We start from the raw sequence: 14,624 nt of genomic DNA, 5'->3' as shown, positions 1-14,624 counted from the left end.
CCCTCATCCACTAGACGGGTCACCAGGTCGTAGAAGGCGATCAGGTTCGTCAAGCACGACCTTCCTTTCATGAACCCATGCTGGCTGGGCTTGATCCCCTGGGGGTCCTGTACATGCCGTGGGAGGACACTCCATAATCTTCCCCGGTACCGAGGGCAGACTGACAGGCCCGGTCCTCCTTACGGCCCTTCTTGTAGGTGGGCGTCACATCGGCAAGTTTCCAGTCTTCTGGGACCTCCCCTGTCAGCCAGGACTGTTGATAAATGATGGAGAGTGGCTTGGCAAGCTCCCCTGCCAGCTCCCTCAGGACTCTCGGGTGGATCCCATCTGGCCCCATGGACTTGTGCGTGCCCAGGTGGTGTAGCAGGTCATTAACTGCTTCCTCCTGGATTGCGGGAAGGCTGTCCTGGTCATTGTCCCTGCCTGCCAGCTCAGGGAGTTGTATATCCGGAGGATAACTGGTCTGACTATTGAAGACTGAGGCAAAGAAGGCATTAAGCACCTCAGCCTTTTCCTCATCCTTGGTGACAATGTTCCCTCCTGCATCCAACAAGGAATGGAGATTCTCCAAAGCTCTCCTTTTGGTGTTGATGCATTTGTAAAAACATTTTTTATTATCTTTTACCACTGCAGCCAGGTTGAGTTCTAGTTGGGCTTTTGCCTTCCTAATTTTACCCCTGCATGACCTGGGAAGATCCCTGTAACTACCTACAACTCCCAGAGAAGTTCGGTTACAACAAGAGCAGCAATTGCCACTCATGGTTTAACTAGTCTGACCAGCTTTTGTTAACTGCCTGACCAGAGATTAGCCAGTCAACAGCAACCACTCTAAAGCTCTGCAGCAGCATGACTCAGTGTGTGATATCAGGGAACTGTCAGGTGTCTCCCTACAGAAAGAGCCAGGCCAGCCAGCCACAGATACCTGCAGCCACCCTGCTTCCCATGCCACGACTCGGACAGAAAGCACTGCATTGTGCTGTGCAGTCACACCGACAGTGATTATTTAATTAAACTTCCATGTTCATGTTATAACAGAAAGGATCCAAGTGGACGACTCACCTTATCTTCATTTTTCAGCTTGACATCGTATTTGTGTGGCAGGAATTTAGGTGGAACCCACTTCCTTTCTTCCTTCTTCAAAGACGTGGGAAGCTTCCGAGGAGACCTTCGTGCTCGATCATCTGACAAAGCAAGATATTAAGTGTCTTAGTATCAGAGTCTGAAAAAAAAAAAAAGTTAAAGAATGCAGAGCGTCACTGGAGTGGGCACCTCACCCCTGCAATCTGTACAGTGTTGGGTTAAACTAGAACATCAGGAAAAAAATGCCAAGTCAGGTTTTAGAAATATCCTGACGAATGGAGTCCCTAGACAGCTCTGCAGTAGGAGGTAACACCCACCTCCAAGGAGTACAAATAACCTCTTGCAGTATTTAAACCCATCTCCCTACAAACAAGCTGCTACTACCTGTGTGAAGGGAGGAAACATCTCTGAAATCCACAAAGGGGAGACAGGTTTCATAACCTGGCCAGTGACCTGCTCAGGGAGCTCCTGCTGAGAGCCCGAGCTGTCTCTGCCACGCAAGATTTGAAATAATTCTGCTGCAGGAATAACTGACTCTAAATTAAAGGAACTTTTAAAATCATTTAACTTGGGTGGCTATTAGCACTTTACAGCTAAGAGCCTTGTGTACCCGGGTTAGTTTAGCTGGAGATTTCAGACATACTCACACAACCAGTCTGTTCATTCGCAAGAGAGACGTAACCACAAGAGTACAAAGGCATCACATCTTCTTGCCAGCTGGTGTTGAGTCTGTTATTTCTATATTTGGGTTGTAAATGTTCATAATTTAAGACAAAATCCAAGCTTACTGAAGAAAGCGATCCCCAAATGTTTTTCTGTTTGTGGCTGTGACTCAAAGCAAACACTAAAGCAAGCACAACAGCTGAGGATAACTATCCACCAGGTAGATGCAGAACACAGGTCGATGCCAGCCCTTACTCAGACTTCATGTATATTTACATCATCGTCCCACTGGCACCCCTACAGCATTTAAGCCTCAGCAGCATTAAAGCTCACATGGTGTAAAACCAAGTTCTGCCCCCCATCTGCCTTCCAAAACCAGTCACCTTGGTCAGGGATCACAGATGTACAGAAACGTGCAGAGACCTCCCACGTCCGTGCTGCCTCTCCGATAACACAACGGAGAACCCTCTGCTCCACGCATCACTCACCAGAGAGGTTTTTCTTTAACATAAAGCCCCTGAATTCCCTAACAGGGACAGCCCATGTGAAAGGAGACTCATCCTCTCACCACAAGCCAGGCTGAGACACAACTGCTGTCTGCTTTGGTTCCTTTGTATTAAAAAAAAAAAATCTTGATAAGTTGACAAGTACTGAACTATGTTTCCTGCTCAGCGCCACAAGGGACGTCACCTACAGGACAGTCCCAGCTCTGTAAGCGCTCTGCTCTCAGAGCTCTGCCCCAACGCCTTTGAAGTGACTCTTACCTTTGCTGATGTCTGTACCACAGACAGCAGGTTTATATTTAAGAAATGACCAAGTGTCGCCGAGTCCTGGCTCTGGCTTTGAAGGACACAGTTACACCGCTGCCTCTGCAACAGGCCCGTAAGCAACCTCTCCTTTTGGGACTTACTTTCTAGATTCTAGAAGCAGGGATGACTGCACTGAATTCTAATAAACGGCACGTGGATACCCAGAGGCGGGGAAGAAGAAATCACTGTACATTCCTACCTGAAGTGGTTTTACAAAAAGCGTAATTCCTTTGTTGTTGCACTGTACTGTAGTAAAAAACCCAAACCTTAAATTCACTGCACTGCTGGAAGCTCATAAAGCACCCATACACTGTTGTCTCCTTCTCTTCACCCCTTATTGCGGATTTTCCAAAGCAGTATCCGTTCCAAGTGCAGCTCCAGCTGCAGAACCTGCCTCCAGCAGCTCACCATCCATTCTCAGGAGAAACCAGCCTTTCCTCTCACTGCCGCAGATTTTCCAGAGTTCACTCCCTAAGCAACTGAAAATACTTCAGACTGCACGCGTGATACAATGAAGCCGGTATAAAGCCATATTTTTACCTTCTGAAGCACAGCAGACTCCTCATCAGCGAGACTGAAGCTCTTTCTCTGCCCCTTTTCTCCTCCAACCAAATCAGTAAGTTGGAGGTGTTGGTGCAGGTGCTGCGGGTAACCCTGCCCCTCGTGTGCACACACACAATGTACAGCTCTGGCATGGCACCCAGGGCCTGTCACTGCTGCAAACGCTCCCTCTGGCGTAGTGACCTCAGCCCGCGTCACCACTGGTAACGGACACAAACCACCAGAAAGAGAAAGTCAAAGTGTGGCCAGGTACCTCAGACCCTGCACAGAGCTTCCTGCGGGCGCAGCCGGGGCTGAACCCACTACAGGAAAGCAAGTCTGTACTGCTCCTGCAGCTGCTGTGTAAATGGAACAAGTGTCAGGGAGTTATTTCAATAGGCTCTGGACTGGAGATTCAACGACGAGTTTACCATGAACAGCCCAGAATCCAGAAGCATCAGCAATAAGATATCCTTTTAATAAATGCAAATGTACAAGAGTTAAAGGAATGGCTGCTGATTGCTTTTCCAGATTATGGTACGACCCTGCTGGCATCTCTGATCTGGAAATGGTGAGGGTCACCCTTTACAGAAAGGGGAGGACGGTCCCCAGTTAAAGCAGCAACTGGAGACAGGGCAGAGACTGGGAAAGGCGCAGGAATCCCCGTTGCTGCAGCATTCCTCCAGCCTCAGAGCCCCACACCAGCAATGCCAGCGAGAGCAGAGCTGAACACAGCTGGTGAGAACACCGCACACTAGTGAACACAGCACCACGGTAGATTTTACTAGACGCCCAACCCTGAAAATGCTGCTGTAAATTCGGTCAATGCGCATTTTTAAAGTAAAAGGTTCTTCCCACACCTTTTATGGGGTAGGTCAAGAGAACTACCACTCAATTAAAAAGAAAAAGCATGTATTAGTCCCTCTCCAAGCACTACTGTTGTTTCAAAGGATGAGCACAAGGCCAGATCTTTTTTCCAACACTTTTTTGTTTTTCCTTCCGGATTATACAGAGCACTGCAATGAAATCAAAACATCTCATAACTTTTCCCACTACCAATCAGAAACAGTTGACAATTATTAAGCTTGGGACTAGAGCTTGGTAGAACTTGTTTTCCACTCCTGACTTTGCTACTAGCTCGCTGGGCTGTTTTCTGAGTTTCCTCTTCTCCACACTAGAGGAGGCTCTATACACCTTCCCCAGACGTTGGAGTGGCTATTGACAAATGTCAACAGTTTATTATATTTATGCGCCTTAAAAATGAAGCTATCCAGATTAGAGCTATGTTGTGGGATTGTTTTTGTTTAAAACACTTTTTGAAATATTCTTTAAAGAATCTTATTTTTAAGAAGTCACACAGGACATGAAACTATTTTTTTTCCCCTCTTTCGACAGTACCTTCCCAGAGTCAAGAAAGGCCTTTAACATCCACTGTTTAGCTCTGCAGCAAGGACGAGCAGTTACAAAAGAGGAGAACAACATTTCAAAGCATGCTTTATTTTGAAGCCTCAGGAAAAAAATTAATACGCATTTTTCTGCGTGAATTTTGTCTCAGCATTTGGAAGAAGACAAACCAAACTTAAAAAAACCAACTTGTTTTTTGCATCAACTGGGGACATGAAAGAAAATTAGAGCTTGTCTCTGACTGCAGAACAACAGGCTTCAGAACCAGAGATGTTTGTTCTGAGGATGAACATCACGGCGGAACTTTATGACTCTGCGTGAAACTTTGCTGTTCACCCCCTCTCATCCTCTTTTTTTTGTTAAATACACTTTTTATACTTTCAAAGCTTTTTTGTTTCATGCATAGCTTTTGGTATTACACCTTAGAATGATGACAGCACACCTTCTGCTCTAAAACAGGCAAGAACAGTTGAAAGCCAACAGCACTGGTGCCACCAAAGCTGCACTACCAGCAATGACCGCTTCAGGATTTTCATTAAGTAACACTGTTTAAACATCACATAAAAAACACTCGCAGCCCAGGCCCAGAACTCACAGGAATGCAAATGCTCACTTCCAGGTGCTACCTACTGGCATGCGGCCGTACTACTTACTCATGCTTTCCCTCCTGCTGTCATCCTCCTTCAGGACAGCTTCCTTCTGGTTGTCCTGGGCTGCCTGGCTGGAGTTCTCTTTGTCACTAGATGGGGAATCACAGGCTCCATCAGATTTCTTCTCCGAGGCTTCTTCATCTACTTTCTCCAGAGGATGTATTTTCACAACTTTCACAGGCAACGTTTTCTCCTTACCAACCTGCATGGAAATATTTATGAAACCTGAACCTGAGCAAGACACATGAACTCATAAGCTTTCACACTACAAGGAAGGAAAAAATGTAACTGAGATTACCTACAAACCGTAATTTGACAGAACACTGAACTCATGATCCCTCTCATGGAACAATTACAGGATTCTTTCTACTACTCCCACCTGGAAGCTCTGTATAAACTGTTAAGAAAGAGAGATCTGCCAACCCACAAGTTTTTCCAGGGTTCCACGCTTTTCTCAGCCCAGGGAACGAGTGTGTGTCTGCACGGTGCAAGTGTGTTCCCTCAGCAGCCCCTGCTGGCAGAGTATGTCCTGAACAGATTGCTAACAGATGACGTTTTATAGCTTTCCCTCATTTTTAACACATTTGAGTTTTTCCCACCATTCCCACTTTTGGAGGGAATTTTCAAATCGTTAGAGCATCATTAGATACCTCTCAGCAATTGACTTCAAGCGACACCAGTTTAAGACTGCTGCTCCTTCTGGGAACACGTTAGGGGAAAAGACTAGAGCAGATTATCATTTTTAACTACTTCTAACTAAAATACTTATCTTCATATATATTTATATATACACAGACCACAACATATTTAGAGCAGTATAACAGATCTCTCTCCCCCCGCACACACAAAGATCATTTTTCTCTTGCTGTCAGCATGGGGCATCCACACGCTTCTGCTTATGGAACCAGCTTGCATCCAAAAGCAGGTGCTGTCACTGGGATTCCACAGGAAAGTAATTCTCACCATCCTTCTGATAATGTCAGTGGCTAACATATTCTTCACCACTTCTCCTGCCTCTAAATATCCAAAATCGGCTCTGTGCAAAAGCACAGGACAACACAGGAATCAGATCCTCACCTCAAAGTCACACTCTTCTCCCACAGCAAACTTGGTCATGATCTCCAGCCACGCTGCATCCACCAGCTTCTCCAAAGACACGGTGTTGTGGTGGACTATTTCCAGTACCAGCTTCTCATACCAGATGGGGAACTCCTCCTTCAAGCTGAGCAAGCAGAGGTTTTCATTATTCATGGAACAAAGGCCCAAATGGACAGTAGCTCCCATCTCACAATTCCGGGACCATTAACAGCCAGGACAATGTCTGGGGCAGATGCTGCACTAGCATGCAAACATCCAAGGGCTCTGGGTGCCCTCCCCCAGCACCCTTCCCAAGTGTTAACTGGCACGACAATACAGATCCTCCTTGTCCTTCCCAGAAGGAACACCATAAAGCAGAAAGGTGGAGGAGCAGCGCCCCTGGTGAACCCTTCTCACCGGTTATTACTGCCTCCTGATTAGACGGTTGATATCTACGAAGATAACGTGTCTTTATTCTGGGGCTTGTTACTTTATTTTTTTTTTTTTTTGCTTTCAACAACAGCACAATACTGATGAACATTTAGATTTTCTTTCTTCCCAAATGCTGGGCTTACAGACTGCTAACACAGTAAAGAAGACAGAGGCAGGCTTACACGGTCAGGTTATCTTTCCAGAGAAAAATATTGTGTGCCTCACAGTGTCATCATCTTCAAACATTTTCATTCAAAGAACGGAAAGGGCTGTTACAAGTTTACTGGACTGATTTCCTTTCTGAAAGATCAGGAGTACCAAGAAATATATTGCATAAAACGTTCTAGCTAAAAAGTAAGTCCCTTTCAAGTTACTGTAAGGAGGAACAAAATTCCCCCTTTTTCCAAACCCCTTTGAGCTGCCCACACTCAGGGCTCCATTGCTGACAATCCTCAGCTGTATTTGCTGTTCTGGAACTGCCGTGAACAGATTTATCACTTTACCAAATGGCCTAAATGAACTTTTTTTATTTAGACTACTGTCAAGTGTTTTAAAGAAGCCAGCAAACTGCCTGGGAAGCTTTTAATCCTGTTTCAAAGAGACAAGACCAAAATCTCATTTTACAGAGTCTCTTTTTCCCCCCATTTAGAGAGACTATAGCTAAAGTTGTTACTGAGAAATCTTCCATTTATATTTCATTTATGTTTCTTAACGTTTTCAGAATTGGACAACCAACCCACCATGGTTAACCAGCAGTAAGTGACACCAGACCAGTGGCTTCTGTCTCAGAATTAGAAATTTACGGAGCCAACTGCGGAAGGATGGGGTGAGGACTCTACAGTGCTTCAGCCCCCATAGAAATTGGGACTATTGGCAAATAGTTTCTTGTTTGTCGCCTTTAAGGGTGTGATTAACCTCAAATGATGGGGAATTTCTCCTTAGGCTAAGGCTAGTAAATCTTTTGGCAGTGAATCCAAAACATGGATTCTTCACAGAAGAGAAACAGAAAATGTCACCTCTTAGGTGCTGCTGAGAACGTCCCCAGTTCAAAACCAGGGAAAAAAAGTCACAGAAGTCCAAGTTCACAGAACAGAAAAACATGTCATTTGTTTGGCACAATTCCTACAATTTGGTAATCACAAAATAAGTTCTATATGTTGGTGGAGCCATAGTCTTGCACCTTTACAGAAAATTCACGTCCATGGCAAGGGTCACGCTGGATCTCAGCCGTGTGCTACCGGGGAGGTCAGGGACACTGGTGGCTGAACAGAGTAACCACTCTTGCTGGTTTCCCTTTGCTCTTTATTGTTTCAAGTAGGGGAGATCCCCAAAATCTCACTCCAAAATTATTTTTTTATTTAGTACAACAACTGATTCCAAGGCAGATCTGGAAAAAACAGTTCCAGCTGTGGACCTGGCTGATTTGAACACTTCAAAGGCCCCTTTTCACTGTATTGTTACTCTAGCACCTTCAAGATTTTTTTTTTCCCCCCTCTGAAAAAAATCCCATTACTCAAGGGGCTTCAAAATATGCCAAGTACCACACGCTGAACTATTCTGGTTCAAGTAACACCAAGACAGAGCACTAAATAAGTACATTACTCAACTGCATTAGTGATGGCATCAATTTTGGACCTTTTTTGCTTTCAGCTCCAGAACCCCAGATCTCCTTAGAGCCAGTAAAAAGCTGCTTACCTCACCTCATAAATCAGCAATCACACATCATCCCCAAGTCCACCCTTCTGCCCCAAGGCCCAATGATAAGACACATGCCAATTCCTTCCCTGGTACTTACAGCTCAGCAACTTCCTGCTCCTCCTCCCAAGCCTCTTTGTGTGTCAGCTGGCTGCTTCCTGTGCTTTTGCACGTCCAGATGCGTTCACTGTATCTCTCCAAACGCGCTTCATACTCTCTGTACGAGTGGCAGCTCAGGAAAACAGGATTTGTGCAGTGGAGAGCACAATCACAGTAGCACAAGACAGTCAAATTCAATTAAACCCTTACAGTTGGAGGACTCAATGGCTGAGGATTGCTACAGTACAGCCTGACCCCGCATCTACCATGGAGATGCTGCACTAAATCCCATGGGTTTTCAGACCAGGATGCACGGGAGCTTTCTGCAGCTGCAATGCCCGTCCTGTTCAGCACTGACACACAGACGATGCCACGCCACCGTCAGTTCAGCTGAACTGCACACGGGGAATACAGATGGCTGAACGTCTCACGGCATTGCTAAGTCACTTCCCAGCTTTTCCAGTCTGATTAGCTGGAGAACAGCACCAACAGTGTCACACGCATGTGCAGGAGACATGGCATGGCCGGCCGCAAACGCCCGACAATAACCGCTGGGGAGCGACTGCTGCTAATGCCTTGGGGTGGTGTTACAAACTCCACGAGCTAATTACCCCTCTAACCAGTACCCCCAATCTTTTGAGGGCCACCTTTCCTTTGGTTTCCCCCACGAGCCTCCTGCATTAGCACAAGGAGAGGATCTTTCTCACCAGGTACACCATCTGCTGCCCGTATCCCAGCCAGCCTGGAGGCTCAGTCACTCTGGCCGTCGGGATGAACGAGCACCCAGGCAGGTCACCGTCATCACTTACAGCACGAGCTACCCTGCTGGAAGCACCTGGGGCTGTGCTCTCCCCATTCCACCCAAGTGGCAATAAACTGTCGGTGTGAACAGACACAAGCTACTTCATCCTTCCTCTGGACAGAACACACACAGGCACAGTGACCAGAGAAGCCAGCACAGGGTAAATCCACACCAATCCACTCTGCTTAAGTTGCCATGTGCTTACCAACGGTAATTGAAGTGGAGAAACTGTAAGAGAGGCAAGAAAAGCATCCTTCCCTTCTTCAGCACGCTCTCCACCAGAACAGCAGGCACAGAGCACAAAGCACACTCATAACAGCGACAGCGGCTCAGCCCGCTGCAGCACAAGCGGTGATTATGAGTCTCTGTGGGAACAAGCAGACTACTCCACGCTCCTGCGAAGGCAGAGCCGCCAGCCACAGCACATCGCTCATCATATCCTGCATAAGCTCTGTCTTTCCAGAAAATCTTAGTGCAACTAAGCTATTTTTTTTTAAATTTCTGATTTTAAGATCCCTACTAGGAAGCCAAATGACAACTCCAACAACACCAGTTTGTTTGGACGTTTCTTCACAGCCCCAAGGCAAAGCTCAAAAGAGTAGAGAAGCTGCAATACAGACGTTGCTGTACAGGTAACCCACAGCCACAGCAACCAGCGCGACGCGAGAATACAGGGCAGGAACAGAGCCACCTCCGGAGGAGGCTGCCGCTGGTACTCCCTTTGCCTGGAGCAGGTCTTAAAACCAAGGAGGAATCCTGCGGTTCCCCCACCTGCCCTGCTTCTGGAGTCTCCTGCTCTTCAGCAGATGAACAGCCATCTGACAAGTCCCCAACCCACTGAGCTTTGAGCCCTCTGGCCAATTCTCACCCCTCCCTGAGCTTTCAAAGGTGCTCAAGGTGCCACAGAAACAAGAGGTGCTTCAGGGCAGGGGCAGGAGGAGACATTGCTGCCGTGGGGCCGTGGCGAGGAGTGACCACAGCTCACAGTGGAACTCACCTGCACAGTACCACCAGCCCGACCACAAGTCCAGACGTGGGATTTTAACAAACTTTTGTAGTGATACTGAGCTGGGAAGAAAAAACAAACAAAACCAAACAAGAAACCAGGAGTCCTCCCTGTAGTGCCAGCAGTTAACCACTTTAATAATGACTAAATTGCAACCAGAACACCATTCCTTCCTGTGCCTTTCCCACAGAAAAAAGAGCTAAAAGCAAATTAAATCCCCACAGTAGTCAGGAGCCTGAACATAGAAGCAAGAGCCGTCCTCAGCCTCATATGGCAACCCCACCTTTGCTCTCCCTGTGGCCCTCCTCCTGCATGGCTGTGGACACCATCTAGATACGAAGGACTGGCAGTTGCCGTAACACGGGTGCTGAAGGAAAGACATCCTTCCTACGGGTTCAGGACATTGCCCTAATAAACCTTCAGTAGTTTCATTATAAACAAATATTTGAGATACAGCTGGGAAATAAAATTATATTCTACTTCCCTCCTACATTGATCTACTTTCTTCTCTCTAGACCTGTGAGGAGACTCTTCCTGCCACCAAGGAGAGCAAAGAAATACTGACCTTCAAGTGAAAAATAATTCAAAGATACATTTTTTCCTCTAATGCCATTTCTCACATTGACAGGAAGATCCAGGAGAATTTTCCCCTCCTTACACACATCTGTGAGAACAAGCTTACTCGCACCGTATCAGGACCCATACTTTTCAGACCCACACCAAATTTAAAAGCGGCAGGTAGAGCAACTTCCCTGTCCAGCTCAGCTCTGCCTCTCCAACGCCATTTAACTCCACCCACAGCTGGTCAGCACGTCTGACACTGACCCCTGGACACATTCCTTAACCAGCACTCAAGACACGTGCCCACCCCGCCTTTGTGCTCTGCCACAAGCTCCCAAGCCACGTTCTGCTTTGAAATCCTGGGGCCAGCACAAAGCCAAAGGCAGGAGGATGTTTTTACTGTAGCTCAAACCTTCCACTCCACAGACGCTATTTGTCCTTTCCGCTCAGATTGGAAACCAACCCCAGAAATTTTAGGTCTGATTCAGGACCATGAGTGAGGGCTTATTGGTGTGTCGTAACCAACCCACCTCTGCGCAGCTGGAGCTGCCATTGCCACAAATTCCCAACACAGGAATAATAAATAAAAACCCATGGACAACAGCTACTTGTGAAGGTTCCCAAACAAGCCATGAATAACACACACGTTACATTAGACAGCTGACTGCCCACTGTGTAGCCGTTAATACATCCCATCTGTTTGCATCACACTGAAGATCACTGCATGCTGAACGGCAGGAAACAAAGGTACCTTAAAAACAAGTGACCCTTTTCAAGAAAAATGTTTAAAAACAAACAAGTTAAACACCGCACGAGATGACTGTTAAGCAAATATGAAGTTTACTTCTTCCTGGGCCACTGATGCTCTCTCACAAATTCCTGTCAACTCTTAAATAGCTTCAGAGTATCTCCACTGTTCCCCCTTGTCGTGGGTTATTGTAGTTTAGTTATTAAATTGTCCTTATCTCAACCCACGAGTCCTCTTTACCATTTAACCCTTTTATTCTCTCCCCTGTCATTGGGTGGGGGCAGGAATTGTGTGAGCGGGTGTGTGTTGCTTGGCCCCAAGCCAAGGGCTAACCCACCACATCCCTCCTATTACCCCAGACAGCAAACTCCCCAGGAGGGTCAGTATATTTAGAAGAGACCAGTGGGTGGCAAAGCTTTCCTAGAGCAGCAGAGAGTGACACGGCCACGCGTTGGTGCTGCCGTCCTTCAGCCAGAGTTTACCTGGCTGGTATCCCCCGGGAAGATGTGAACCACAGCCTGGAACTCACATGCCAAACGCAGCCTGATTCCTCCTGTTCCCTGTGCTGCTCACCAGACAAAAACCCTCACTAAAGACAGGCAGCAAGCTCTTCCCTGGGGAGAACAGCAACATCACTTCCCCAGACCGTACACAGATGGCTGAAGGAAAGCTTTGGTTGGAATAGTCCCCTCCTGCCAGCCCAGGCGGGTCCGCTCTCTGAACCAAGCCTCTCTCCTGAGCTGGCAGCACGCTTTTCCAAACCACAGCTGGTGGGGCAGAACACACGCTGCAGCAGTCTCACACGCTAACCGAAGAGATGACCAACATCAGGGAACAAATGTGGTGTTGGCAGACATCAAATGCTCAGTACCTGCACCAGTGACATAAACCGGACAAGACCGTAACACACATGAAACATTTGCCCGCCACCTCACATTTCTCAGAACAGATCCTACAGAGCTCCAGCAAGGATGAGTCTGTCCCTGGCTGCCCAGCGATCCCCCTGTCCCCACGCCCTCGCAATTAGTAAGACTCGCTCCAAGTCAGACACCAGAAGCCCAAGACTTCACCAGGATGCAAAGGCCTCTACACAGCAGGGTTTCTCCTAAAAGGTTTTTGGGGGATCTGGCAGTCAAAGGAAGCCACATAAAGCTACAAAGAAATACCAAACCCAAAGAAACAGCTGAGCTCTGATGACCAGCCATCCATCTGTCCACTGCTTCTAAACACTTCCTTAGCACACAGCCACGGGGCAGACGTCTCTCCTCACATACAATACCCCAAGCTCCAGTTTTGTTCAACCCAATCTACAGCTGCAAATCCTAAAAAAAAAAGGAATCTTAAGAACTTCTTATGTCTTTCAAATACCTCAGTCGTAGCTGTGCAGTGAATGAACCTGCACAGCCTTTACGGGAAGAGCTGATCAATAGTTTTTCAAGGTGGAAAAAGAAAAGTTAAGGAGACCACGTTCTCCCAGGCCTCGGCATAAACGACTCCAGCAGTCTCAGGTACCTCTCGATACACTCCCTCTGCAGGCCATTCCCATTCACAAAAGCCACCGCTGCACTGTCTAGGATAAACAGAAGTGATGAAAGAAACCTCTCCGAGTCTTCCTTAGGGAACATCTCCCTTCAACTTACTGATTCATTTGCAATTTTCTGTTCCACTTTTTGCCTAGCTTATACTATACACACTCAACACAGCAAGACAGAAACCCAACATTATTTAGTTTCTCTTTTTAGCTTCCTGATGTCTATCCGCCAAGACGAACTTTCTAGAACATGCTGGGCTGCCCGCCTCCCACGGCACCCCATGCAGTACTTTCTCCAAGAGAGAACCTCAGTGCTTGCGTTGGTTTCCTCTTAGCTTCTCACCCTGCAGCTAATGTCATCCCCTCTGCGGACCAAAATCATCCCTTTTTTTCTTAATACCACCCAAGTGTCTGCAGAAACACGTCCTCCGTCTACTCACAGATCCACAAGAGTGATACCAACAGATTGCTGCTCTCGGAAGGCATCCCAGAACTCCTCCATACTGCTCCTACAAGGCACACAAACCTTAAAGCCACATCTTCTTTTACAAAAGTAGTAACTCGGCTTAAACTCTGTCTTTTTGATCACTGATTGTTCTTTGTAAGGAAAGAGAGGGAACAGGTCTCTGCCTGGTCAGATGGATGACTGAGCTACTTTCAGTTTGCACACACCACACTAGAGGTCCTGAGTCACAGGCTGGATGCTTTAATTTAAACTACTGTCAAAAAGCAAGTATCTACCACTCCACCCATCTCATTTTACCGGGCTGAATGCATGAGCAATGCCTATCCGCACTCAGACACACGCTTCCCCTTCCAAAGCCCTCCAACCCCTCCTGTGGAGGCTTTCCCTGGCTGTTCCTCGCACCCCAGTGACAAGACCCTCTCCCATACAGGGTCCGTACAAGTTCCTTTGTCTCTGTGCTGCCAAGATCTCCAACATCTACTCCCATGTTCATGCACTCCTGCCTCACTTCCAGTCCTTCCTTCACTCCCCAGCTACTCAGATTTTGATCCTTGTAACCTCCAACCCCTCCTGTGGAGGCTTTCCCTGGCTGTTCCTCGCACCCCAGTGACAAGACCCTCTCCCATACAGGGTCCGTACAAGTTCCTTTGTCTCTGTGCTGCCAAGATCTCCAACATCTACTCCCATGTTCATGCACTCCTGCCTCACTTCCAGTCCTTCCTTCACTCCCCAGCTACTCAGATTTTGATCCTTGTAACACCGACAGCAAGCGGGGCTCCAGCAGCAGCAGGTCACAGGCAGAGCTCCTGCCCCTCCGGCCCCGCACAGGCTGGCACCCGCCTCGCCCAGCCCCGCTCCTGCGCCCAAGGACTGTCACACGCTGGCTCTTCGGGAATCATAAAATAAATAAAATGTTCTTCATGCCAAAGCAGCCCAGAGGAGGGTTCTCACAGCAGCCCGAAGCCCCGGACCCTCCCCGGGCGTTGCTTCTGTCACCGTTCCGTTCTCCTCCCTGGGGGGAGTCTCTGACCTCAACACCCCCCGTTACCCCGGGACCCACC

General features: G+C 47.5%; 1 protein-coding gene across 1 annotated transcript; it reads right to left on the bottom strand.

The window, feature by feature from the left end:
* Window positions 1-1,059: 1,059 nt before the first annotated feature.
* On the bottom strand, window positions 1,060-8,582 carry LOC104460107 (tyrosine-protein kinase BAZ1B-like; the record flags this gene model as incomplete). The annotated part of the gene is made up of 4 exons (XM_010087234.1): window positions 1,060-1,181; window positions 5,150-5,348; window positions 6,224-6,368; window positions 8,451-8,582. Coding segments are annotated over 4 exons (598 nt in total), but the record flags the coding sequence as incomplete, so codon positions are not given.
* Window positions 8,583-14,624: the final 6,042 nt, after the last annotated feature.

This window comes from Pterocles gutturalis, unplaced genomic scaffold (assembly GCF_000699245.1).
Source record: "Pterocles gutturalis isolate BGI_N339 unplaced genomic scaffold, ASM69924v1 scaffold966, whole genome shotgun sequence".
In the NCBI taxonomy this organism is placed as follows: Eukaryota; Metazoa; Chordata; class Aves; order Pterocliformes; family Pteroclidae; genus Pterocles; species Pterocles gutturalis.
Note: the sequence above shows the minus strand (reverse complement) of the source record. Positions and strands in the feature narration are given on the sequence as shown.